This window comes from Hemibagrus wyckioides, linkage group LG03, assembly GCF_019097595.1.
Source record: "Hemibagrus wyckioides isolate EC202008001 linkage group LG03, SWU_Hwy_1.0, whole genome shotgun sequence".
Classification (NCBI taxonomy): domain Eukaryota; kingdom Metazoa; phylum Chordata; class Actinopteri; order Siluriformes; family Bagridae; genus Hemibagrus; species Hemibagrus wyckioides.
In genome coordinates this window covers 12,037,370-12,063,605 of record NC_080712.1, presented here as the reverse complement: position 1 = coordinate 12,063,605, position 26,236 = coordinate 12,037,370, and the positions used below count along the sequence as shown (strand labels likewise).

Here is a 26,236-nt window from a genome sequence, read left to right as displayed (position 1 = left end):
TGAGGTAAACAATGTCCTCATGTCCATCATTGTGTGACTAATTTGTTTCTCTCAAGTCTCCAATCTTGTCTTTAAACAAAGCACGTGAAATGTTTTGAGAGTGAGACAACAGGAAACCAGTGAAACCAGTCCAGCCGGATCACGTCTTCCCTCCTGTTTCCATTCCACACTTAACAAATCAGCCAATGGATTTTCAGTTTCAGGGTGTAAGAGAATGTAAGTGCACCCCTTCATAAGCATCCACCCTCACCTGGTATCTCACTCACACACACACACACAGTGGGAAACACAGGCGTTCTGCTGTGAGGACTTCATTCCTGTAAACATGTCTTTAAATCACTTTGTTGATGCTGCAGTTGATAAAGCAGGTGAGTGGATTTTTCATACTGTTTCTTGCTTTAACTAAGACCTCGTTTTTGTTCCTTTTTCAAATTACAGCTATACTTTATAATTTTATTTTTTGTTTGTTTGTGCAAAGATGAGAAGCTTAAAAAAAAAGACTTTTAGTACTTTTAGTATTCCACATACAGCCATGAAAAGTAAAGTCATTTTAGTTCAGTTTGACACCATTTATTTATTTATTTATTTATTTATTTATTTGTCCTAAAGTTGTTCTAAAAATAATAAATAATGATTATTTTTTTAATCTCCTTGGTCTCATAGTTTTTTGCTTTTCCAAACTTTCATTAATCAAGGCAGTATAAACTCATCAGACTCCACCAGTCCTTCTTCTTCATTCTGTGCAGATCCATTACACTTTCTTATTATTTAATAATCATATATTAATAATCATGTGATGTGTTTTCCCACTCCAGCGGCAGCTGCCAAAATGAAGGTGAAGTCCATGCTGGGCGGAGGAGGAGGAAACGCCAAGCAACCAGCTAAGTCAGGAGGCATGGGAGGCCTTTTTCCCTCATCAGGAGATTCAGGTAACGACGGCAAAGAGAAGAAAGGAGGACTGTTTGGAGGCCTGCTCTCAACACCACAGGGCGAGACAAACCCAGGAGGAGCAGGAGGTGCAGCAGGAGGTGCAGAAAGTAAGCTTGATTCCTTTTATGTACATTATTTTGAAGCAGCACGGATCTAGTTAGTCTAGTCAGTCTAGTTAGACTACGCAAAGTTAAATATTTATTTGTTTATTTTAAGTAATTAGAAACAGGGAAGGATAAAAGGTTCTTAATCAGAAAATGAAGAAGTGGCCTGAGCCTCTGAACTGTTTTCTAACCTATCTCAGGAGAAGAAATACATCACACACTACATACTGCAGGGATTCAGTCTAGATAATTGCTTACGGATGATGCTTATGAAGAGCTTCACAATAATACATATGTACATAATATTTTGCTTTCCAGACCAGGATTTCAACTCGGCAGTGGATGAGCTTGCTGGTTTCTAAGATGAAGGTCTTCAAAAATGCTGCAATTATTAAATTTCTGCTTTTCTTCTGATCGGAGTTGGACAGAACTAACACAACAGGAAAAGCTCCTGTGTGTATGAAGGCATGGCAAATGAAGAAGTGAGAATTCAGCCTCTTACTATTATATCTATTAACAGATATATTATATTATATTATATTAATTATATTATATTATATTATATTATATTATATTATATTATATTATATTATATTATATTATATTATATTATATTTTATTATATTATATTATATTATATTATATTATATTATATTATATTATATTTATAAACTGTCAACTAGCTCTACATGATCGCATGTGATTCAGTGTTTGACGGAATTGTATAAATAATGTGTTCTTATACTCAATATTTTACAAATATTTCCAACTTAATATGGACAAATATGTCTGATTACTAAAATGTATAAGATTCACATTAGATATATACTAAGCTTTGTTTGGAATAATGTAAATTTGTTGTATTTATGTTTTTTGTTTTTAACTTTAGCCTTCTTTTGCAAAGCCCCACTCAGAGCAGTTTTTATAAACCTAAAATCTCTTCTATTCAAGTTCTACTTGTTAGTAGCAATATTGTAATGGAAGCAAACTCTTTTGAATAAAGAAAGCTGTTAATGGTTCAATGGTGTAAGCAATTCAATTCACTTTTAATTGTATTGTGCTTTTAACAATAGATATTCTTGCAAAGCAGCTTTACAGGAATATAAAAATTCAGAAAATGTCATTGCTTTAAACTGATATTTATCCCATAATGGACAAGCCAGATGTGACAGTGGTGACGAAAAACTCCCCGAGATGATATGAGGAAGAAACCTCGAAAGGAATTGGACTCGAAGGGAACTCCTCATCCTCATCTGGATGACACCGGATAGTGCGATTAAATAAATTCTATTCTAGAACTGTACACTATATATTCAAGAGCGATTGTGTAACCAGGAGCATTTGAGTCTATTGTGAGAAACCCTCTTGGCTATAGATGATTGGTTAAGGAGTGCAATGCAACATTAGCTTTTAATAATATTAAACATATTTATACTATATATCAGTAGTGAAGACTTTCATAAGGCTATAAGACCAAGATCGTAGTGTAGTGTGATTGTACACGAGGTTGCGCTTCAGTGTTTTTACTCCATTTAAAAGCAGTTTTTTCACTGCATTCTTCAGATTCCACTTTTGTAGGTTGAACACATTCTCTCCTGTTGCTGCACACCAAAGCTACTCGATTAAGCGCTCCTCCTTTAATACACGTGTGAGGGAAAAAAAAACAAATAATCCAAAAACTATGACACCACCGTGTATACGTTTTATTACATTTTATCCTTAACAAAGCTTTATAAACTCTCCTCCCAAAAAGTTGCCTCGTATCATATACAATGCTCATGTGATTAAGAAAATAAACCATTTGTTCCCAAACACAATCCCTTTCCTTATACACACTGGATGCATACATTCTTCACGTTTACCATTAAGACATGCTTCATACCTTTTTATCATGGAAGCATTTGGCGATAAAGTAACAGATGCATATTAGGCAAAAAGAGCACCATATTATATTTTCTTTATAATAAAAGGCTAAGCCAAGTGCAAGAACAGATAAATAAGACATCTGTGCGATTTAGTAACATATAAAAGCCTGAGATCATTTTCCGTGCATTGCCTTCATTATTGACCTTTGCATGCCTTTTTAGTAGGTCTAAAGAGAAAGAATGTCCCATAGAAAACTGCTGTACAATGTGCAATATTAAGGCTGGAGGGATTTTTGCATATGATGTGCTAAAGAGCTGTTAAAGTTAAAACGTCCCTGAAAAGAACACAGCAGAGATTAACATAAAATGTGCGTTATACGGTATAAATATCATCCTCTTTGGCATTTTCTGGCAAGATATTACTCTCAGAATAGACAGACATGACTACATGTTGAAAGAATGACAGAGCTTTGGTGCTATGGAGTGGATAAAAGCTATGAGGGAAGAAGAAAGCTATAGACATACAAACAGTATATATGAATATGTTAAATGTAAACTCAAGAATATTGGCTTGAGGGAGGAGGCAGTGAAGATGCAGCGTGTCTGTAGAGATGGACGGACAGACACGCAGGCAGATCTGATCGGGCGTCTATGTGAAAGTGAGGCCAGCCTCATGATACACTTTAAAGACTTTCTCGATGGCGTTGACGTAGGCCGCAGTCCGCAGGTCCAGCCCCAGGTTGTACTTGTTGGCTGTGCGCATAATTTGCTAGGAAGAAAGAACAAGATGGAATATTACAGATTTATATTTACAAAACATTTCTTGTGCAAAATTTCTTCCACTTTTAAAAAACATCTCTGGCTTTTACAGCAGGCCATGTGCTGGGACTAGCACTCCAAATGAATTTACAAGCCATGTGCTACAGTAAAATCGTCTTGTGGTTTGTAACTGAATTGAACGCTTTAAAAAATAACTAGTCCATTATTCCACTAGAGGGCAAAATATAGCTTTAACTTCTGGACCATTCAATTCAGTTCAGTTTTAATTGTATAGCACTTTTAACACCGGAAGATATGAATTCTAGATATAAATTGAAAATTATTCCTAATTTGCGTGTCACAGGCGATGATGGCAAGGAAAAATTGATTTTGGCACAGGTGTTACGCTTGATGCCCTTTCTGACACAACTCTCCCAGTTTATCCAGGCTTGGGACCAGCACTGAGAGTTAACCCCTCGGTGGCTGGGTTTGGTCCCTGCCCAGGAAATGAACCTGGGCTGTGGTGCTGAGCACACAGGATCCTGAGGGACAATGAGTGTCTATGTGAGCAATAAATTTTTCATTTGAAATTTGAGGTTTCTTGCTTATGTCTTTTCAGGAAGTTTTTCCTGGCCATCATCGCCTGTCTCTTGTTCTTTAGGGATTATTGTATACATTTATGTACTAACCCTGGCAGAGCGCTCCATGGTGTAGGCCAGTCCAGAATGCACGATGTCCTTCTCAGACGCTCCCTGCAACCAGACAAGAAGGAAGGAAAAACCTTTAATGCCTAAACATCAGAATAATCAGGGTTGACTGAGAAGATTACAGACAGGTGTAGAATAATCCTCAGTGTGGATGCAGGATTATTCCTACAAAGGATTTTTAGATCATTGAATATTTATTATTCATATATTTATATGTTCTTTTTTTCTCAACTGCACATTCACTCTGTCTCTCATGACTTTTAATATTTATTTTGACTCGGCATTTTTTCTACACTACTTATCCTGCTGGGTCACAGGGAACCTGGAGCCTATGCCAGGAGACTCAGGGCACAAGGAAGGGGACACCCTGGACAGGATGCTAGTCCATTGCAGGGCACACACACATTTACACACTACAGACAATTTAGAGATGCCAATCAGCTTACAATGCATGTCTTTGGACTAGAGGTGGAAATCAGAGCACCCAGAGGACACCCTGCTGGTCTGAATGATTACCGTCCTGTGGCTCTGACATCAGTGGTGATGAAGAGTTTCGAGAGACTTGTAAAGGATCTTATCTGCGCTTTGTTAGAAAAAATCCAAAACTGAAGCAAGGATGATGCCATTTCCCATGTCCTACATACAGTACAGCGCTTTTACATCTGGACATTGGGAAAGGGAATTATGTAAGGCTTCTTTTCACTACAGCTCAGCATTTAACACTGTATTCCCTTCCCATCTCATCATAAAGCTCAGTGAACTGGGACTTAGTTACTCCTGGATCCTGAGCTTCCTGACAAACAGACCACAGGTCCATATCTCTGAGGACTTGTCCTGGACACCCCACAACTTTTTACTGGTGAAGAAGGCTAGGCAGTGCTTGTACTACCTCAGACAGCTGAGGAAGTTCAGGATCTCTTCAGGTCTACACAAATCCTTCTACACATCCATCATCCAGTTAGTTGTATCTGGGAATATTACCGTCTGGTATGGAAATGGCAGCTCCCAGGACAAAAAGGACTTGAGGAGAGTGATCAGGTGTATCGAGCGCATCACCAGGACTGAATTGCCTGATCTACAGGATATTTACATCAGGCAGTGCAGGTCCAGGGGTGAGCGGATTATTAAAGACACTGATCACCCAAATCACAAACTATTTCAGTGGCTGCCATCTGGCAAGAGACTCCGATCACTCGGAACAGTAGCTTTTCTCAACAAGCAATACGGCCATTAAACACACAATCTTAGTATTAAGTGATAAAAATTAGCACACAGTCACTTTACTATACCATGACAACAATGCTATTGTTTTTCTTATTAGATTGTTCATCTCTTTATCTGTTTTAAATCTTTTACATTTTTATTCTGCACAGTCTGGAGTTGTTGCAATTGCATTTCTCTACTGTTGTACTTGTACAGCCACGTATGTGACAAATAAAAATCTTGAACACACACACACACACACACACACACACACACACAGGGCAAAGGTGCTAATCGAACCCCCAGCACTGGAGGTGTGAAGCAAATGTGCTAACCACCAAGCCAGTGTACCCTGCCTTTTTTTTTTTTTTTCCTTCATACCCAATTTCATTATGAATACCCTTTCAAGCAATCTGGCATGACCTAATGTCCCTAATCAGGAATAACTGAATAAACTATAAAAACTATACACTTTAACAGCTGTGTGTGGATCATAGCAGTGTTTGTAGGGATGAGTTCAAGAAAATGTCATGCTTAATGATGCTCGTGGTCAGTGGGGGTTTTTCTGTTTTGTTTTGATTTTTAACTCAGTTGTGGTTAATTTTCCGTTGTTTAACGTATTAGTGTGTTCTTTCTGAATAGTCCTACATTAGTAGGTGTAATTCTGACTAATTGTGAAGACTCAATGATCTTGGCTCTTGCTGTTTATTATGTATGCACTGAATAAACAGACCACATGTAGGCTCAGTCTTTGTAGCCTTTGATTAAAAACAATTTTTATTTAAATATAGGTTAACTTCTTCCAGTAAGCTTCCAGGAAATGTAAAGTGTCTAACAATGTCAACTTAAAAACAATGCTGGTTTCTTCCTGTTTGATATTGAAAACATTTAGTTTGATGAACGTGTCTCTCATATAAATAAATAAATAAATAAATAAATAAATAAATAAATAACAGTGCAAAAATGACAACTTCGCAAGATAAAGTATCTTGAATATAGTTAAAAATGATCTAGCATTTCTTATTAAAAGATAACCCAAAACCAAATCCAAGATTATTCATACCTATAGACATATTTTGCTATTTTTAATCTTTAAAATTTCTTCCTTTTTTGCTCATTTTCTAGTAAAATAGTAAAATATGCCTTAGAAATAGGCTTAATAATCTCAGACTTGCTTTACTGTTATCTAATAATAAGAAATAGCAGATACATTTGACCAGAATCAGGATATTCTCACTTGGAGAGAGGTAATTTTTATTAAAGTAAACACACAATACAGTAAAACTGTGATCTGGTTTGGTTTACTTAAAAGTTCTTAAACTCTGTGTGTTTGTGTTAGAGAAGGCTAAAAAGTTTCCTGTTCCTGATTCCACATCTGAACTTTATCTGATACTGACTGTATGATGAATTTAATCTGTATTATGTGTACATTTACAGAGGAGGAGGAGGAGGAAGAGGAGAAGTGTGTTTGTGTACTCACAGCAATCCTGTCCTGAAATTCAGAGGTTGGTACCACAGGGATGGAGCCACCATGCTTTCCAAACTTCCTCTCCAGACTCTCCTGCACAGACACTGCAGAGGAGGAAAATTCAATTCAATTAAATGTTAATCGTTGTTTAAAGCATCACTGCAGTTCATTCACTAAACTCAAACCAGGAAACAAAGAAAAACAGACTGTTAGATTAGTAAACCTTGCAGCAGGACATTTTTATTTAACCTATTTATACAAATCAGGTTCATATTAATGCACTTGTTTAATATTTGTTTTAAAAACTAATGAGTAATACACTGAAAACTTCTGTAAGGAAATATATATGTAAAGTATTTAATATTTATAGAAGTATTTCACTTTCAGAATTGATCACTTCACATTTTTCAGTTCCTCCATGAATATAAGAAGGTTTTTGCAAGCAATGCATTATTTTAGTCTTAACCTCAACGACAGTTGTTTATAGCTTCCATAATATAACTGATACCAGAAATCTGTTGGCAAGTGTGTTGTAAGAGGAATAAAACATTTTGATTTGTGCTGTTATAGAAAAATAATTCAACTTTAGAAAGATGTTCGCATCAGGCTACTTTCCACCATCACATTGTTGATTAATTTTCTATATCAACATGACCAGTTGTGTTTTATTCCTGACACAAAATTCCATTAGCAATTATTTAAGAATTAGACTCAAAGATATTTATCTTCTGCATATTATGGAGAGTGGCTGAGTGATCAGTAACAGCTGAAGCAAAAATCTTTTCAGCTAAAGCTGCTCAAAACACTCCTAACATTTTCCCAGAGTCTGACATTTGAAAAGCTAAAATACAAAGAGTGAGCTTTTAAAACTCCACAGCTTGTTCCCAGCACCATCAGTAAGAGCACTTCAGGCTCTCTGGAGCAGGTAAATGACTATACTGGGAACGAGCTGTGTACACTTTCTATTTTATTACGGCACTGAAATGAGGGAAGCTCCTATCTGTCTACTGTTCCTGGAAGAGTTCTGGCATGTGACCACTGCTAAAGTCTGCTGGCTCATCTGAAAAATTTAGGGCACAGCTTTATAATGATAGTAGTATAATGATAATAGAGTGTATATTCTGTTGTAGGTTTTGGGCCTATGCACACATCAGAAGGCAAATACAGTTAGGTATATTTGGACACTGAGACAAGTTTTGTTATTTTAGCTGTTTACCAAAACATATTCAAAATAAAGTTATATAATTAATATGGGTTTAAAGTGCAGACTCTCTGCTGTAACTTGAGGGTAAAATTGGAAGAAGGGCTCAGGTCCTTAATATGAGAAGAGCAAATACAGAGGGTTCACCAAAAGGTGCAAACCATTAATCAGCCTCAAATATAGGAAGGCCAGTTCAGACTTTGAAGCCGGCCCAGTACTGGAACAGCATTGTTTGGACAGATGAAACCAAGATCAACCTGTACCAGAATGATGGGAAAAAGAAAATGTGGAGAAGGCTTGGAACAGCTCATGATCCAAAGCACACCACATCCTCTGTTAAACATGGTGGAGGCAGTGTGATGGCATGGGCATGCTGCCAGTGGCACTGGGTCACTAGTGTTTGCTGATGATGTGACAGAAGACAGAAGCAGCCAGATGAATTCTAAAGTGTATAGGGATATACTTTCTGCTCAGATTCAGCCAAATTCTGCAAAGTTGACTGGACAGCGCTTCACAGTACAGATGGACAATGACCCAAAACATACTGCAAAAGCAACCCAGGAGTTTTTTTAAGGCAAAGGAGTGGAATATTCTGCAATGGCCAAGTCAATCACCAGATCTCAACCCAATCGATAATGCATTTCACCTGCTTAAGACAAAACTTAAAGCATAAAGACCCACAAACAAGCAACAACTAAAGACAGCTGCAGTAAAGGCCTGGCAAAGCAGCACAAAGGAGGAAACCCAGCGTTTGGTGATGTCTATGGGTTCAAGACTTCAGGCAGTCATTGCCTCCAAAGGATTCTCAACAAGGTATGAAAATTTTATTTACAGTAACGTTAATTTGTCCAATTACTTTTGAGCCCCTGAAATGAGGTAATGCTGTATTAAAATGGTTGCAATTCCTAAATGTTTCATAGGACATTTTTGTTCAACCCCTCTAATTAAACCTGAAGGTCTGCCCTTCAATTGCATCTCAGTTGTTTAATTTCAAATCCAGTGTGCCATCATGAAGATTGTGTCACTGTCCAAATATTTCTGGGCCAAACTGTAGATTACAACAAGTATTCATCCATTTCCTGTACAGCTTATCCTACACTGGGAGCCTGGAGATTATCTCAGGGGACTTGGGGCACAAGGCAGGTGATACCCTGGATGGGGTTCTAACCATCACAGGGCTCTCTCTCTCTCGCTCTCTCTCTCTCACACTCACACACACACTCTCTCTCTCTCTCACACATACTACAGACAATTTAGAGATCATCTGCCAGTCAGCTGACAACATGTCTTTGTAATGGGGAGGAAACCACAGAACCTGAAGAAAACCCACAAGGAGGAAAAGCACGAGGAGATCATGCAAACTCCACACACAGGGCAGAGTTAGGAATCAAACCCCCAACCAGGGAGGTGTGAGGCACATGTCCTAACCACCAAGCCCTCTAACAAATATTCACTGGTGTTGTTTTTTTGGTGTTGATTAGTATTAAGGATTATCCTTAACTTATAAAAAAAAAAAAAAAAAACAGTAACAAATATTAAACAGTGCTGCACTTACTGAGGAGATGGTAGTTGGAGTCTCTCTCATATTTGAAGGTCAGTCTGCCGTAGCTGACATGGTTCAGGTTCTTCAGCCACTCGAAGTAGGAGACGGTCACACCACCAGCATTCAGGTACATGTCCTATTCAAGACAACAACAGAAGACTTTAATTTCCTGCTAAATAAAAATGAGCACAATCATTCAACCGCTGAAAAAAAGTATTCCTCCTACTCACTCACAGATTTATTTACTCTCCTACAAATCTAGCTTGCTCACGTGCACTTGTGAACTTGTGAAATTCATCCTGCTTATTCTTAAACTCTCTCTCAGACGTCCGGTGAAAGCAAACTACCCGAGTGATGAGAGTCTGCTAAAAGAATGAGGAGGATGAATTGTGTAGTGTGATTTTAAATCCAGTAGATTTGTGTTGAATAAACTATTATACTCTTGACCTGGAAAGAAAGTAATGACGTGACTGTAAACTAAACAATCACCAGGATGGATGTCCAGCCCTGCTCCTGAGAAGTGGGTGAGATTGTACTATATACATTCCTAAACACTCAATCCAGTAAATGTAGATGTTCATAATGAGCAGATTAGCAATGCTGGCCACAACTCATTCAAAACAGAATAAGTACATTCTTATAATAAAAACATTGGTTATTAAATAAACAACAGACTTACAGGAATCACCATAATATTCCTTTCAAGGAATATCTTATCTGCTTCAGGGGTGGTGGGGCCGTTGGCTCCCTCAGCAACGATCTAGAAAACAACAACAGCAGCAGCCACTTTATTTCTCTACATTACACTATTCATCCAGTTCATTTATTCAAAACACTGTAGGCTTACAATTAATTCCAGACAAATACTGTCTACTAGCAAAAATGGGATTATAAAAACGTCTATCCTGGTCAAATAAATAAATAAAAATGTCATGGCCATGAATTAAGAATTTGTTCCCACAACTTGAGCATATGCATTATTAATTCATTCCCTTGTTTCAGTTCAATTCTTGCCATGTTTTACCAGTCTGTGCTCACAGTATCATAAATCCATCGTTCTTTTTACTGTGCAGTGATAAAATACATCTCTGGCTGCTGTTATTGGACAGAGACAATTGGACTGAGTTGAGAATGAGTTATAGAGATCTTTTCAAAAGTCTTGCACTGTAGGGAATCTGTTTAAGTGATAGGCAGCTACAAGGCACAGCTACAAAGCTACAAGTTAGTCAGGCGACTTTACAATATGGACTTGTATGATTTCACCGATGATCAACTCAAACAAACTCTGTCCATTAAAAAAAACACACATCTATACCCGCTGTTATCACAACACAGAGAAACTATAATGGATTTATTAAGCTGCAGGCATGAATTGATAAAAGAGGCCAAAATATGAGGGAACAAATTGGTAAAATGTGTCGAAATATTTGTGAGAATGAATTCTTAACTCGTGATATTTTTATTTTACATTTCTAGCATTAGATAGACACCTATCCACTTATCCAGCAGGATTTAAAATCCCAACCTTCCCACCAATAGTCCAGCATCTTAAGCAATTAAGCACTAGCACTTCCCACTTTGTTACCTGCATGTCATGTGTGGCGTTCTGTACCATACAGCACTAAACTATAAATGCAGTATTGTGTTGTTCTCTGACCTTAGCCTTGACCTTGCTGGCATTCTTCTTGGTCAGTTGCTTCTCACTAGCAGCAGGAATCAAAATGTCACATTCAGCCTCCAAGATGCTGCCTTCGTAGGGAGTGGCCTTGGGAAAGCCGACAATTGTACCGTTTGCCTGAAGATCGACAGGAAAAATGCTTATATTAGAAAGAGGATACGCTTATATTGCTGAACTTATACAGGACATCTGTACAGAAGAGGACTCGGTGACATGTGGAGATTCCTTCCACCAATAAACTACAAACAATTCTCTTTTTATACATAAAAAATTTCCAAATCCAATTCCAGTGTTTGCATGTGGTTGCCAGATTTCGGATGTTCGACCAAACAGAGACATATTAACCCTCCTGTTAGAATCCTATTTTACGAACATGTACATCTATATAATTAGGCACTTATATTTTAAACAGATACTTTGTTAGAGACATATTAATATCTGAGTTGGAATTAACCCCATTCGTTTCATTTTTTCCCATAGTGACCTGTCCATTGCATTATTAACTATAACAAATGAATAATAACTGTAGCAGCTCTGACATATAACAGGTGATATACACCGTTCAGGCATATATTCTGCTGCCAAAACAGCCCTGACCCATCATGCACTGTGTATACTGACAGCTTTCTGTTACAACCAGCATTAACTTCTTCAGCAGTTTGAGCAACAGTAGCTCGTCTGTTGGATCAGATCACACGGGTCCTCACGTCCATCTATGAGCCATGGCCACCCATGACCCTGTCGCCGGTTTAGCACTGTACCTTCCTTGGACCACTTTTGATAGATACTGACCACTGCAGACCGGGAACACCCCACAAGAGCTGCAGTTTTGGAGATGCTCTGATCCAGTCGTCTAGCCATCACAATTTGGCCCTTCGTCAAACTCGCTCAAATCCTTACGCTTGTCCATTTTTCCTGCTTCTAACACATTGACTTTGAGGACAAAATGTTCACTTGGTGCCTAATATATCCCACCCACTAACAGGTGCCATGATGAGGAGATAATCAGTGTTATTCTCTTCACCTGTTAGTGCTCATAATGTTATGCCTGACTTACATACATACATACTACATACATATATATATATATATATATATATATATATATATATATATATATATAAAAACCCACAACACTTTTTCATTTCTTTAATGTACTTTCCATCTCATTTTACATCTTTTTGTTTTGAATTCTTGTTTTCCATTGATACTGAATTCATTAACAGAAAAAAGCAACAGGGCTTTTAATAATAATTGAATTTCTAAAAATTCATACAGACAAGATACTGACAAAGACATTGTTGCCATCTGGGCTCTCTGCGTTTTATGAGTAATGCTTAATATTAATAAGTAATTATATCTAATTTAAGTTGTTAAATTGTTGTTGGATGCTTTGGTCCTGAATGTTATTGCTTTTAGGCCATGTGTTGTCGGTGAAGCAAAAGGAAAACCTCATTCAGCAGGACGTCCTCGAGTGGCTAGGTGTAAGTTAACTGGCTTCATGAAACCAACTTGAATACAGGAACAAAATAATGCAGATTATATATATATATATATATATATATATATATATATATATATATATATATATATATATATATATATATATATATATATATATATAGAGAGAGAGAGAGAGAGAGAGAGAGAGAGAGAGAGATCCTAGACAAGTAGTGCTGTTGTGATGGACACAATAATCACCTTTAAAAATGTCTCTTTTTTTTTACATATTTATAAATGTAAATATCACCCCTTCTAAAAAATGGCTTAAAAAAATGCTTGACCGAACTGTAGGCTACTCCAAGTAAAAGAACCAAGCCACTACGAAGAAATCATAGGAATTAGAAATACTACTTTTTCTTTTTTTAATGGAAAATCATATTTCAGCTGTTGCCAATACCCATCCAATATTGTTTTCTTGAAAACTACTTTGAAATGTTTAGCTGCTTTTTTGCTAAAACACTTGACAGTTCCATTCCTTCACACAAAAACACTTTGGTGTAAATCTAATCAAATCAATCCATACAAAAGAAATATAAACAATCTTACAGAACTACAAAATCTATTACTTTCTACAGCTAGAGCAATCACTCGTGTTTCAATACAGAAAACTGCAACCCCTCACTGTACATATCAATCTCCATAACCTCAACAAACTGATGAAAATGATTTGTTTCAGACTCACCAGCTTGTAGTCTTCCAGCTCCTTGGGGTCAATACCGTTAGGGTTCCAGATGCTTCCGTCCCACTCCCCAACTCCAACACACTTCGCCCCGTAGCGGTGCATGTAGCGCATGGAGTGCAGACCCACATTACCAAAGCCCTAAAGCAGAAACACAAACTTGCATGTAACACTTTAACAAAGGACTGAGTTTACAGTAACAGTGACTTCTGTTTATGAAGGGTTCATTTATTATTTGAATCAGGCACATAGAAGCAGATATACTGTATAAACTGAATTGCATCATATGTCAGAATAATTAAATCTCAGACTACATTGTCCTAATCTCAAAAACAATAGCATGTGCTGCTTTCAGTCCTTGAACTTCTGGACTGGAAAAATCGTTTGGTCTGTGGAAACTCTGTCCAGGGAAAATGAGCTTAACAGACTTCCGGCTTTTGGGACGTCGACATAATTCTATAATGCCACCTTGTGGACAAATGATCCTGATCTCTGTCATGAGAATGTTTATTTAGAGTGCGTTTGCTTCCAGTGCCCCTGCATCGTTGGTCCTGTTTCAGACTGGCTTGATTCTACTGACCTTCAGAGTACATCATCACAAAAAATATAGTGAGTCACACGTTATGAGTCACGTTATGAATATGAGTCACGTCGTGTTCTTCATGCGTGTTTGTTTTATTTAGTTAGTTATTTTTATTTATTTATACAGGTTGGGTTGGTGATCGGAGGAGCCCCAGCACCCCCAAGCTCCACCACTGGGCAATTAAGCAAGGCCCTTAACCCTTTCTGCTTCATGTGCACTGTATCATAGCTGCCCCTGCGCTCTGACCCCAACTTCCTCAGCTGGGATACACGAAAAAAAGAATTCCACTGTGCTGTAATGTATATGTGGTGTTAATAAAGGCTTCTTCTTATTATTATATTATTATATAACTCACACACCCCTCCTACAGTCTTGGGTTCAGTACCACGGGGTGCACTTCCTATTCCACATGACGTCTTTCACATTACCAACGTTTCATGCCAACTCCGCTCTGTTTCAGACCCAACTGCCAGTGTGAAATCCGCCTTAAAAAGGTTTATCACAACGATATGGTTCTTTGGTTTGTCTTTCAGGGAAACAAGGAAAGGTTTTACGTTTAGCAACAGAGGTTTATTTTAACTTTTATTCTGAGAATCCTTAAAGAAAAAAAATGCACCCTGAATCATTTTCATAATCTTTATAATTAATGTGTGACCTCTGATGAAATTTTGCAATGAAATTTTTTGACTTTATTTATCAACAGAATAGTATATAAATCACTTTCTGTCACTACTCACAGTGAATTCAGCAATTTTACTCCTTTATACTCCTTCATAAACACATCAGCTTCTCGAGCTTCACCTTTTCATCCTAATATCACTAAATACCATTACGCTGTAGTCTCGTGTTGTAACTTGCATTGTATTGCATTCTAGAACTTTTTGTCAAACATTTGGTGTCCAGAAAAACCCCAAGGAACTCATCCTACAGGCTGTTATTTGAGAAATATGTTCAACAAACTGATGCTTTCTAATGAGCTATTGAAGGTATGCAGTAAAGCAGGATTCTGCCTCAGCTGTTGCACTTTATTTTTTATCTATTCCTACTTGAACTCCCAACTGAAATCTATCAATGAAATGAATCTAAATTCATAGCAAGTTTATGGCTCTGATATGTAAATGTGTGGAGTGGGATTAAAAGCAAACTTTAAAACAGTATTGTTCTTAAAAGGAGTGAGAGTATGATGAGCGGTTTTGTGTGTGAACTCTCACTCTGCTACTGAGACAAATGCATCCTTAACTTGTCCTGGATGGGATTTAATTTGCTACTTAAAATGGAGTCTCCTCTAATTAACAGAAATGTATTGTTGATGAAAGAACTGCGAGTGAATGCCATGCAGCCTCAAACCTGAATAACGAAGGTCTTGTCTCTAACGCCTGGAGTCAAACCAATCTGACTCATGAAGGCAGCTTCGTTGGCGAAGTTCTCGATGCCGTGGAAAACGCCTCGTCCTGTGGCTGAGATGCGCCCGTGGATGCCGCCCTGGCTAATGGGCTTCCCGGTCACACATGCATGGGCATTGATGTCCTGGAAAAAAAAATAAACAAAAAAAAATAAATAAAAGAACAGTAAGTGTGTGACAGAAAAGGCAGAATACAAAGCTTTGCTGTGATGGTAAGACATTTGCAAAACTCATGGAGCTGTAAATCAGATAAAACTCCAAACAAACCAAAACAGTACAAATTCCCTGAATCACAATCACATGCTAGTCACAATTTGTTTGTGTTTGACACTAATCACATCATTTTTCACTTCCTGTGCTAGATGACTTTGTCAAGACAGGCTTAACCCCAGACCACAACCTGGTTCACACTCTCACACGCTCTCACACGCTCTCTCAGACTCTCTCGCTCTCTCTCTCTCTCAAACCCACTTCCTGAGTCTTCATTCCCTAACCATACTCCAGGGTGTTAGACTGCATAAACTACCATTACAGATTCTCATAAAATAAGAGCCCCTGGTGAAGAAGGAGGAGAGATTTATGTTATGTATGTGGACACTCAGTATTGCTAAGTTGCTGAGCCATGAGAAAGATTTGACTTGGCATATTTACATACTGCTACAGTATGGTTTTCTTTCTGCACTGTAGCAATAAAAAATAATAATACAGTTAAAAACACAGTACATCTTTCAATAAACTTCTTTCACAAACCATTTATCTAGGTTAGAAAGTGGCACGAGTATATACAGCTTCCACCAGACGCTTGGGGGGGGGCATCCCAAGACACTAGAAAATTGACATGCACATGTTTCTTCCAATTGTAGGAAAAATGTGATCCATATAGTGCAGGTACATAAGTAATAACAAATCTATATGCTTGTAACTAGCTAACACAGATAAGCAGCTTCTTCCCCTGATGTGCTTTATGGTTACAGTAAAAATCCTGTATAGACTATACATGCACTCATCTTTCTACCCTGACTTACATGACTGGTACAGGAAAGCAAGCAGCATTTTAATGACTTTCTAATTATCATTTAGCTTTTTTTCCTCTTTCACTCACAAGGGTGCTGTTTTTGACATTCTTTGGTGGCATCCTAAATAAATGTTAGCTAATGTAAGACAAGTATATAGAGGCAGAGATGGCTCAAGTGGTTAAGGCTCTGGGTTGTTGATCAGGTTCAAGCCCCAGCACTGCCAAGTTGCCACCGTTGAGCAAGGCCCCTCAACCCTCTCTGCTCCAGGGGCACTGTATCATGGCTGACCCTGTGCTCTGACCCCAACCTCCAAAGTTGGGATATGAAAAAAAATAATTTATTTCACTGTACTGTAATGTATATGTGACAATAATAAAGTCTGCCGCTTCTATAAAGTTATGTCACACTTACTCAGAAGAATGAACTCAAAAGGTTTGCCAGAAAGCAAGGAAGAATCTTTCATGTTAGAAAATCGACATTGGTAATGTGTGTTGGTTGAGGGGGTGGGGCTTTCAGGCGGCCAGTTTATGTCAGAGTGTTTAAAACCCCTACACATCTATCGGTCAGTCGAAATTTGAACACTGCTCATCTGCCTTTTTATTAGAGGAAAAAGAACACTGCTCTTTTGGCATATTTTGGAGTGACACTTAAAACCTGTACTAGTCTACTCTGATCTGAAAATACATAGCACCTGAAGTTTTATTTGTAAAGATGAATTTGTCAAGGTTGATTCTACATTACATGTTCCTTCATGCCTAAAGGAAGCACCTACTGCATTTTTGTTTATCCACATTCTACAGCACTCCCACTTCCAAAATACTCCCTAAAAGCATCTCAGAAAAATTTCTAACCTGACATTTAGCAGGCACCCTTATCCAGAGCAACTTCTCATTTTATACAACTAAGCAATTGAGAGATAAGGGCCCAGCAGTGACAACTTGGGACTCAAACTCACAACTTTCTGATCAGTAGCCCAACACCTTAACCACTAAGCTACAGTCTGTTCCCAGGAAAAGCAAGGTTTCGACTCAGTCTGACTAAAAAGAATGGGACAAAAAGAGGCGTGATTTTTACTCTACTTTCTCCACAACTCTAATACGGGAACGAAAGGGTTCAAGGTTGCAAAAACTGTGCAAAACTGCTGCTGTAAATTAGTGGAACAATGCAGCTTTAGTACAAAATCTCTGCAGTAGAAAGAAAAAAAACAGTGGACAAAATAAATACTGTAAGTCAAAGAATGTTTATCGTTTTTATGCTCATGATAACATATGATCTCATGTATAGGCAGCTGATATGAGACCTGCTATCAGCAAACCGAACTAAATAACCCTCTTACCTTATCTTACAATTTATTTATTCATTTATTTAGGACTGTTAACTCACATGGTGGCCCATGGTGTTGGCGTACGTGTCAGCAATCCAAGACATTTCCCTCTCGCCGGTGCTCATGTCAGGAGCAGGAACATCAATGCCCGGCCCTGAGATATAAGCAGAACAGTTTTTATTGAAAACTGGCACTGGCACTATTCTTATAAATAAAATAAAGCCCATACACTTTTATTTCCACTTACACCTTACTGCCTATAAAAGAGAAGGGCACGAATACAAAGGAGGTATTATTGTTAATTGTCTAGAACAACCGCTCAGCTTCTCGGCTGCAATTCAAATTAATGGTTTATATTAAAGTGCATGTTAATATGTATTTAATATATTATTGACTTGACATAGCATACCATGCACCCCATAAACTAATGCTAATCATAAACAAACAACTAACAATGAGTCACTGATATGGTAGGTTTTCTGTAACAAAACAGTATTATTAACAGCGATTAAAAGAAAACCTAGTTCAGACATTTGACCTAGATGACCTAGATCTTCACCCTGTTTGGATCAATTTTTCTGCTAGTGATAACTGCATAGAGACCCTACAAAATATTTAGTCACTTGTTCTTGAGATGTTGTGCTAAAAAAGACTGTTGAATTTGGTTATACAGATAGACAAAGTGAAATTTTAATTTAGTATTGGAGGCATATTAGGAGAGGTTGGAGAGATAGTTTATAGATGCAATAGGTTAAGCATAATAACGTGTAGTTGTTTTGTGGATGGCCCACAACATTAAATAAATGTAAATATTAAAAAATAAATAAAATAAAATAAAATAAAATAAAATAAAATAAAATAAAATAAAATAAAATAAAATAAAATAAAATAAAATAAAATAAAATAAAATAAAATAAAATAAAATAAATGATGCATCATTCTTTAACAACTTAACAATTGTAATCATTGAAAAATTGCTGTGAAATAAGAGAAGCCTGGTACACCTGGAAACCTTTGCATTACTAGAAAATACAACAATTAAATACAACTTAGAGAGCTCAGAAGTAATGACTGATTTTCTATGCATTCTCAAAGGGGGTTAGTACAACATTTAGTCTTCTTCACCTACAGAATGTGCTCATGTAGAGGTTTCCATCTGCACTGCATGAAAATAACACTACACTGCTGTTTCTGCTGTTGCCCTGGATGCATATATAACACACACACTACAACCCCCTAATGTCAGCTTCTGTCTAGGTATTAGCCGAACCTGTGTGATTGGTCAAACCTAAGGACCTCAGAATCTACTAGAAGTGCAGAATCTACTAAAATACACCAGTGAATATTTATTCATGAGCTGTAGTTTACAGCTATCAAGCTCGAAAATATGGAGTTATTTTTAAGACCATTCCACTGACTGTTGATGTAATGGAGGAAATAAATGAGACATGGCCATGGCCCAGTGTGGGCGAGTGCAGAGAGAAAGAGACAGAGAGAGAGAGAGACAGAGAGTGAGAGAGAGAGAGACAGAGAGAGAGAGAGAGAGAGAGAGAGAAATAAAGAGACAGAGAAAAAAACACCATGATCAAATCCTCACCAATAAATCCTTTCTTAGCCAGCTCAATGGTGAAGCGTCTCGTGATTTTCTCCAGCTCATTGTCCTGTGAGGAAAAATGGCGAAAACAACATCTTTGTGTTCATCTAGAAGTAATTTCAAATCATTAAATAATTTAAAGTAATTAAAAAAACCACAACAACAAAGCATAGCATTATAATATTCAGGACAAAGGGGACACATTGGTGCATTAGGGTGTGGACTTCAGTATTATTCTGCAGCACTGTTTTATTCTGGAGCTGATGGGTCTGGAGATACTGATTCATTTTCTTTAACAGCAGCTCTAACACCAGAGCCAGGCACAAGACTAATCACGGGGCTATACTAATTTGGTTGCTTTAAAACACCAATGTTGCTGCAGGAAGAATTTACATAGGGACTTGTCTAGCAAATGATAATAATCAGTATGATAAAATGTGTGCCGTCATCTAAGAAAAGCATGGAGTCAACAATATGATAAAGATTTCTGCTGGGAGATGTTTATTTAACACAAATGGGGAAAAAAAAAAGTCTCCGATGTCAGCACTTTGTATCAGTCAGTCAGAGGAGTTTGTCATTTCTGGTTCAATGCAAAATGACAACCATGCATGTCTCTCTCAACCTGAAGAGTAAGGAAAAAAGACAAAATAATCCAGTCTGAACCAGTAATTCTGCTTCACGTCAAGTCATACCACCCAGGTATGCATTTATTTTCTATAACAGCACAGCGCATTGTGTTTCAGGGGTGTTTGAAAAGCACACTTTTAGGAAATGACCTTTGCTTTGAACAAAAAAACGAGGAACGAAATTGAGGCTATAAAATAAAGCAAGGCATTCGAAGCCAAGAAGATCTCCAAGCACAAGTTAAAACAAATGATGTCAATTACATCTACGTGCTAAGTAAACTACAGCTAAACAGAAAACTGATGAGAGAAACTGTCCTTCATACACACAGTTGTTAAATAGGATTACAAATATTTCTAATAACAATTATAACTACTGCGTAGGTAAAACGATGTAATAATATTTGATAGATATTGTTAGGGGAAAAAAATAATTTTTTCTGGGCCAGAAATGAACTCTGCCTCCATTTGGAACAAAACTTCTCAATTTTTGCCTTTAATCCATAAAAAAACGCATTACACAAGACCTGTTTATTCCACCTGAAAGAAAGGAACCAGCTGGGAGGAAAGAGAAAAGCAGGCAGCAGGGGGCTCTAAAATTACAAACAGCTCCTTTAAGAGTTAACATAACGTTACACTCGCTGGATTAGAACCACTCACAGAATAATTCTTGGTATTGATCTTCACCCCAGCTTTCGCTCCTCCAAAAGGTACATCTGTGGACAGGATAGTTTATTAGAATTATTTCTAGATCCTGATACATTTTATACAAACATACAAGGGGAAAAAACCCCCACAAAAACTCACCGACAACAGCACATTTGTACGTCATCAGCGAAGCCAAAGCTTTCACTTCATCAACAGACACTTCTGTGCTGTAACGGATACCTGCAAGCAGATGCAAAAACTATGAACAAGTGACCTTTTTGCACGTTACATCATTTTTCTCTCGAGACCAAGCACTTAAATGAGCACTGTGTTCACATATACGCTGTCTTTAAAAAGCTGAAAATACAGCAGCGTACTTGCACCAATGCTTACATTCTCTCTCAACTCCTTTCTAGCGAGGTTTTAAACTTCTTAGACCCTGACGTATTCGTATAAGCGTGAGGAACTTTTTGATGGAGAAGTCACTCAAGGGTTCTGAATCGGAAAAGTACCAAGGGACTCCAAAATACTTGCTTTATTTAGTCATGAACCAGTCTGCTCATTTTCAAACGAACAAAGAAGAAACGTTCATCCTGGAAAAGAAAGGGCGCTGTCTTGTAATTCCAGTCCGATCCTTGCACGCTGCCTCCGTGGTTAGGTTATTAGTCATACAGAACAATAACACTGGCTTTCCAAACTAGTCCAAACATAAAATTTAGAAGATCTACTTTCTCTAAATCTCTAAATAACACCAACATATAGGTGGAAAAGTATTTTTAGGCATTATGTTGTGCGGGTTACTTAATACAAGTAGGAAAAAAAGGATCTAAAACAGCTGTTTGGAAGGAACGACAGAGAAGGGGGAATAATGTTGGGCAAAGCAGGCAGGGAAACAGACGAGTGGTGACTCACTCCCTCCGCTCTTCAGGCAGAGAGAAAAATCAGGGAAGGTCTGAACTTTGGGTGTGCCTAAAAAGAAAAAAAAACAAATTCTTCCCTTCACTTCCCTTTAGCTAAAAATGGTTGTTACTGTTCTGACTGTACAATTATACTTGTTTTTTTAATTATTATTATTATTATTAAGATCTTTGTTACTAATGATTAAGCTAAAAAAACCATGGAATTACATAATAGTGCATCTGACGATTAATACTTGATGCCAATCACTTCACAGCACTAATAAAAGTCTGGCTGATATAGTGCATCTTAAAAAGCAGGAACAGGGGGTGTTAGGGGGTGCTAGACATCCACCTTTTAAGTTAACTGGTTAAAAAATGTCCGAAACAGCAGACAAACATAAAAATGTCCACCAGCAACTAACCAGGAACTCATCAATACTATCAACACCACTTTGATTACATGGCAGATAGTCAGCATTTCCTGTCCTCCTGCTCCTGCCCTGGCATTATTGCTGAATCTCTGCTTTATCTTTTGCTGTAAGAGCGATCGCTGGCATTAACATTACGGACACCGCCTTTAAAATTAAGACATTTTTTCTCCTATTAACTCAGCAAGGGTGAAAATACTTCAGGGAAAAGAAATACAAAAACTAGTTGAAAAACCTATCAGACTTTGATGTTCTGCAAATCTGACCCTAAAAAAGGGACAGCACTAAGGTTTAGGAAATTGAAAGCGGTCAATGTGTACTGTATCACAGGAAACAAACTTCCGGTCATCAGAGATCAGCCAAACGAGGCTGGTGCCCGTAACCATTAATGCCAAGTTTAGTGGAGCCTTTGTCCCGAAATTGTAAATGCCTGGAAATATTGTACAGCATATTTATTTATTAGTAGCACAACATGTTTCTACTTAGCAGGCAAAAACAGTGCAGATCAGACATAATGTATGAGACTGAACGTGATTCTGAACACAGCCACATGTCCATTTATACAAATTCATGGCATGTAAGTAAGTTACTGTAACTTTATTCATTTTTCCTGTTTTTCGACCTAAAAATGTTTCTAATTGTTTTTCACTTGATTTTTTAAAAAATTTCCAAAAAAGTTATGACGTGATTCATCTTGCCAGGATTTGGTGATGTATAAAATGAAACCATTTTAACCGGAGTGTGTAATATAGCACTTTTTATATCCATTTCACAAATCAACCGCATTTAAAAGAGCAAAGGAACTAAACTTATTTGTAGGCAGGCAGAGTCGTCTAGGCCTTGCCACTGAACAAACATTTCTCATAACCAATGAGGCAGAATTCCTGATGATCCAGTTGGGACCCATGATAAGCATTTTTCTGTGAGACTTTCATCCAACTCCACAAAACTGCACATTAGAAAAGACGTCTCTGAGCAATTCATTCTAAAGATGACCTTAAAGAAATCCGCAGCTTTCAGAAAGCAGCAACACACTTCTGCAAAGACGACACAACATGCAAAAAACAGCAGTTAGTGAGTCATAATCATGCCAACTGTAAAGCCATAGTACAATGTAAAAGAGTGCAAGTCTCAGGATGTCCTCAAGCCTTCAGGCTGTTCATCATCATTCTCTATTATGAATTATGATAGGAATGTTCATGTATCATATTTTAACCTGATATTTTACTGATGCTGTGGTACTTTTCGGCCTGATATGACTAGGTATGTGACTTAGATACACTTCCCCTGCTGTGATCGCTGCATGCATTAATCTCAACCAGATGCTACAGACAGCTGCACTTCCTTAGAAATGCCACCACATTTCCATCCTGCCGCATGCCGACTTTGCCTTATGTCTTGTACAAGTGGTAATAATGAAACTTTCACTGACGGTGTCCTCACACCTGACATACTGTATGTTTTCGATACACCCAGTACTAATTCATCTTTCTTTCTTTTTTTTGCATACCCTTAGTACTAGGACCCTGTAATACATGTCAAAATCTTATCTGAGGAGGACTCATTCCCTCTTCATTTATCTCAAAAAAATAAGATTTTCTCTTCCAAAATCAGTCAACCATAAACTTTAGGCACTACAAGGTATACGAAGTCCAAATGCTGACCAGCCAGTGCCATGTAAGCATGCTGAGACAGACCATTTGTTAAAATGTCCACAATCCTGTGCTGGAGTCCTAACACTGTAGCAATCATTCAACATAGAAAAGAGCTGTGCGAAGCAATCAAAAAAGGACATCATTTGAAAATTATGTTCTAAGCAAATCAGACGAATCTGCATGAATTATGATAGTTCATGTAGAAATATCCTCACAAAAGACATTTCCACACTCGTTCGTAAAACAATGACAAATGGCTGGATTGCCTGCTCTTCGTTATCCTCCTTTGAGATGATCTGCAGCTGTGTTTCTTTGCCTTATCTCATTCATTCTCAGTGCTTGGACCACTAATCTCAGAAAAAGGCCTACAGTCTGCCATTCAGATTAAAATCTGGCATCAGTATCCTCAATTAAGGAGTATAAATAATATTCATTTAAACAATCCCACATTAAATCAAGTGACTGTAGTGAATATCTGGGGCATTTACACAGGAATCACTCTTTATTCACTTCCATTGCTAAAATGAACCGCAGTAAAGCAGGAAACTGACACTTTTAACTCCACGTTTCTTATGTTAAAGTGTATACTGTATACACACAGCACATTCCTTCACATTGTACACGTCTTAATTGTTTACTAAAAACGAAGCCTTGCTTATTTTTTTACACTTTTCTTCTTCCTTCCTTCCTTTTTCCCCTCCATTCCTTCATCCCCTGCACTTATTTTGACAACTCTTACCGGTTTCTGATGTGAGGCATAATTTTAAAGAAAACCGGCGAGACAGGAAGCCATGCAAAAACACATTTATGTATTATATTATGAATACGTACAGCTTTATATTTAGGTAGATAATGTGTTAATAATCATGGCGTGACATTAGAAAAGGCGCAGTGTATAAAGAAAAAACCCGCATTCAAATAGGTTTTTTTCTTCACAAGCAACCTGACTCTGAATCCAGCCTGAACTTTAGCTAACTAGCTCTTCCTCTTTAGCCGTCTAGCGAGCTAACTTCTCCGCCTTGCATTGTGCGAGTTAGCCGTCATGGTGCACTGACAGCCGGCTTATTTACCTCCCTTGCAGGGGGTCCTGTGCTGGCTATGCTGGGCTCGGTAGCCCTCAATCATCTCCCATTCTCCGTTGTCTCGCTTCAGAGGGAAACTCACGGCCAGGACGTGGTTGCAGGGCTTGATGATCTTAAGGATTCCCCGGACACGGTGCCGCTTCTGCTCGGGCGTCTCTCTGGTCTTCAGGTCTTCCACGAGCTTGTCCTCGACGATAGTAGCACCGCGGTCGAAGAAGCCCTCCACCATGCGAAAGAAGTTCGGGTCATCTTCCTCTTTGCCCACGGCCTCGCTGTAGCGCCGCAGCCGCATGAGAGACGCCGAGGCCGGCAAAGTGGCGTCGCCGAGTCCCGAGGCCAGAGCGCTGCCTCCCGCCCGGGTCAGGAGCTCTCCCAGGTACCGGTACATTTCTAAACGTGGCACGGGAAAGTTTAATCAACCGAAAAAAGGGGACTTAGTGTTGTCTCGGTGTGGTACAGAGGAAAGAAAAGAGTCCAGCCTCGGCCTCTGTGCTCTACACTGAACTGCCAAACACCATCAAGTCTGTGATGGTAATTTGCTTAAAAAAGCAAAGCGAGCTGAATCCCCACCTCACACTGGGAGGTGCTCCCTGGGATTCCTTGTAAGCATAATATCTCGAGAAAATTTCTAAGCAAAAAGTATATAAATAGAAGTAAAATGCAGCATTTATAAAGTTTCATGTTTTATTTGGATGAATTGACACAACGTTTTTTTTTTTTTTTTTCCAGGAGTCTCACTCCATAGCTCCATATCTCACTCCCTGTTCATCAGTTCTTCATGCTTCCACTCGCTTCTTGTTGTTTTTTTGGATGTTTTTGGTGTAATGTTGTCATTAACACAGCTTGCTTTATAAACATTCATTTAAAAAAAATGCATCCACTCACTGTCGCCTAGGCAACAGGCCACGCCCCTGCCAAAACGCTTACATTTCAGTAACGATAGTGATTAACAATAATGCCATAATAGTTTACACTAAAAACCGAAAAAGGCACCGAAAGCTGGAATAAGTACCAGATACACTGTTTGGGTAGGATAAGTAGTATATACTTATACTTGTAGACTATATTGCCAAAAATGATTTGGGACACCCTTCCAAATCAGTGAATTCTGGGGTTGGGCTCGGCCCCTTAGTTCCAGTGAAAGGAACTCTTAATGCTTCAGCATACCAAGACATTTTGGACAATTTCATGCTCTTTGTGGGAACAGTTTGGGTATGACCCCTTCCTGTTCCAACATGACTGCACACCAGTGCACAAAGTATGGTACATAAAGTCAGAGTCAAAGAAGCTTTATTGTCACTTCAACCATATATAGCTGATGCAGTACACAGTGAGGTGAAAC

General features: G+C 38.1%; 2 protein-coding genes across 2 annotated transcripts; one reads left to right on the top strand and one right to left on the bottom strand.

The window, feature by feature from the left end:
• The first annotated feature begins 207 nt into the window (after positions 1-207).
• zgc:193505 (uncharacterized protein LOC559113 homolog) lies at positions 208-2,056 on the top strand. The gene is made up of 3 exons (XM_058385971.1): positions 208-368; positions 816-1,037; positions 1,353-2,056. The coding sequence occupies exons 1-3, from the start codon at positions 326-328 to the stop codon at positions 1,394-1,396; spliced, it is 309 nt and encodes a 102-aa protein (XP_058241954.1). The 5' UTR covers positions 208-325; the 3' UTR covers positions 1,397-2,056.
• A 658-nt stretch (positions 2,057-2,714) lies between these two features.
• glud1a (glutamate dehydrogenase 1a) lies at positions 2,715-25,420 on the bottom strand. Its single transcript, XM_058385970.1, has 13 exons — positions 24,883-25,420; positions 20,990-21,070; positions 20,843-20,898; positions 19,563-19,626; positions 18,025-18,119; positions 15,571-15,750; positions 13,644-13,781; positions 11,438-11,575; positions 10,460-10,540; positions 9,793-9,916; positions 7,049-7,140; positions 4,348-4,410; positions 2,715-3,668 (listed from the first exon to the last, which is right to left on the bottom strand). The coding sequence occupies exons 1-13, from the start codon at positions 25,280-25,282 to the stop codon at positions 3,549-3,551; spliced, it is 1,632 nt and encodes a 543-aa protein (XP_058241953.1). The 5' UTR covers positions 25,283-25,420; the 3' UTR covers positions 2,715-3,548.
• Positions 25,421-26,236: the final 816 nt, after the last annotated feature.

What these genes read in the sequence shown, in the direction of transcription:
- zgc:193505 (XM_058385971.1), top strand. Translation starts at nt 326, where the DNA reads ATGTCTTTAAATCACTTTGTTGATGCTGCAGTTGATAAAGCAG. An exon ending in TGCTGCAGTTGATAAAGCAG is followed by an intron (nt 369 to 815) that starts GTGAGTGGATTT and finishes TTCCCACTCCAG; the next exon opens with CGGCAGCTGCCAAAATGAAG. An exon ending in TGCAGCAGGAGGTGCAGAAA is followed by an intron (nt 1,038 to 1,352) that starts GTAAGCTTGATT and finishes TTTGCTTTCCAG; the next exon opens with ACCAGGATTTCAACTCGGCA.
- glud1a (XM_058385970.1), bottom strand. Translation starts at nt 25,282, where the DNA reads ATGTACCGGTACCTGGGAGAGCTCCTGACCCGGGCGGGAGGCAGCGCT. An exon ending in GGCTAAGAAAGGATTTATTG is followed by an intron (nt 18,120 to 19,562) that starts GTGAGGATTTGA and finishes CTTATATCTCAG; the next exon opens with GGCCGGGCATTGATGTTCCT. An exon ending in CCAGCAAGGTCAAGGCTAAG is followed by an intron (nt 10,541 to 11,437) that starts GTCAGAGAACAA and finishes GTTGTTTTCTAG; the next exon opens with ATCGTTGCTGAGGGAGCCAA.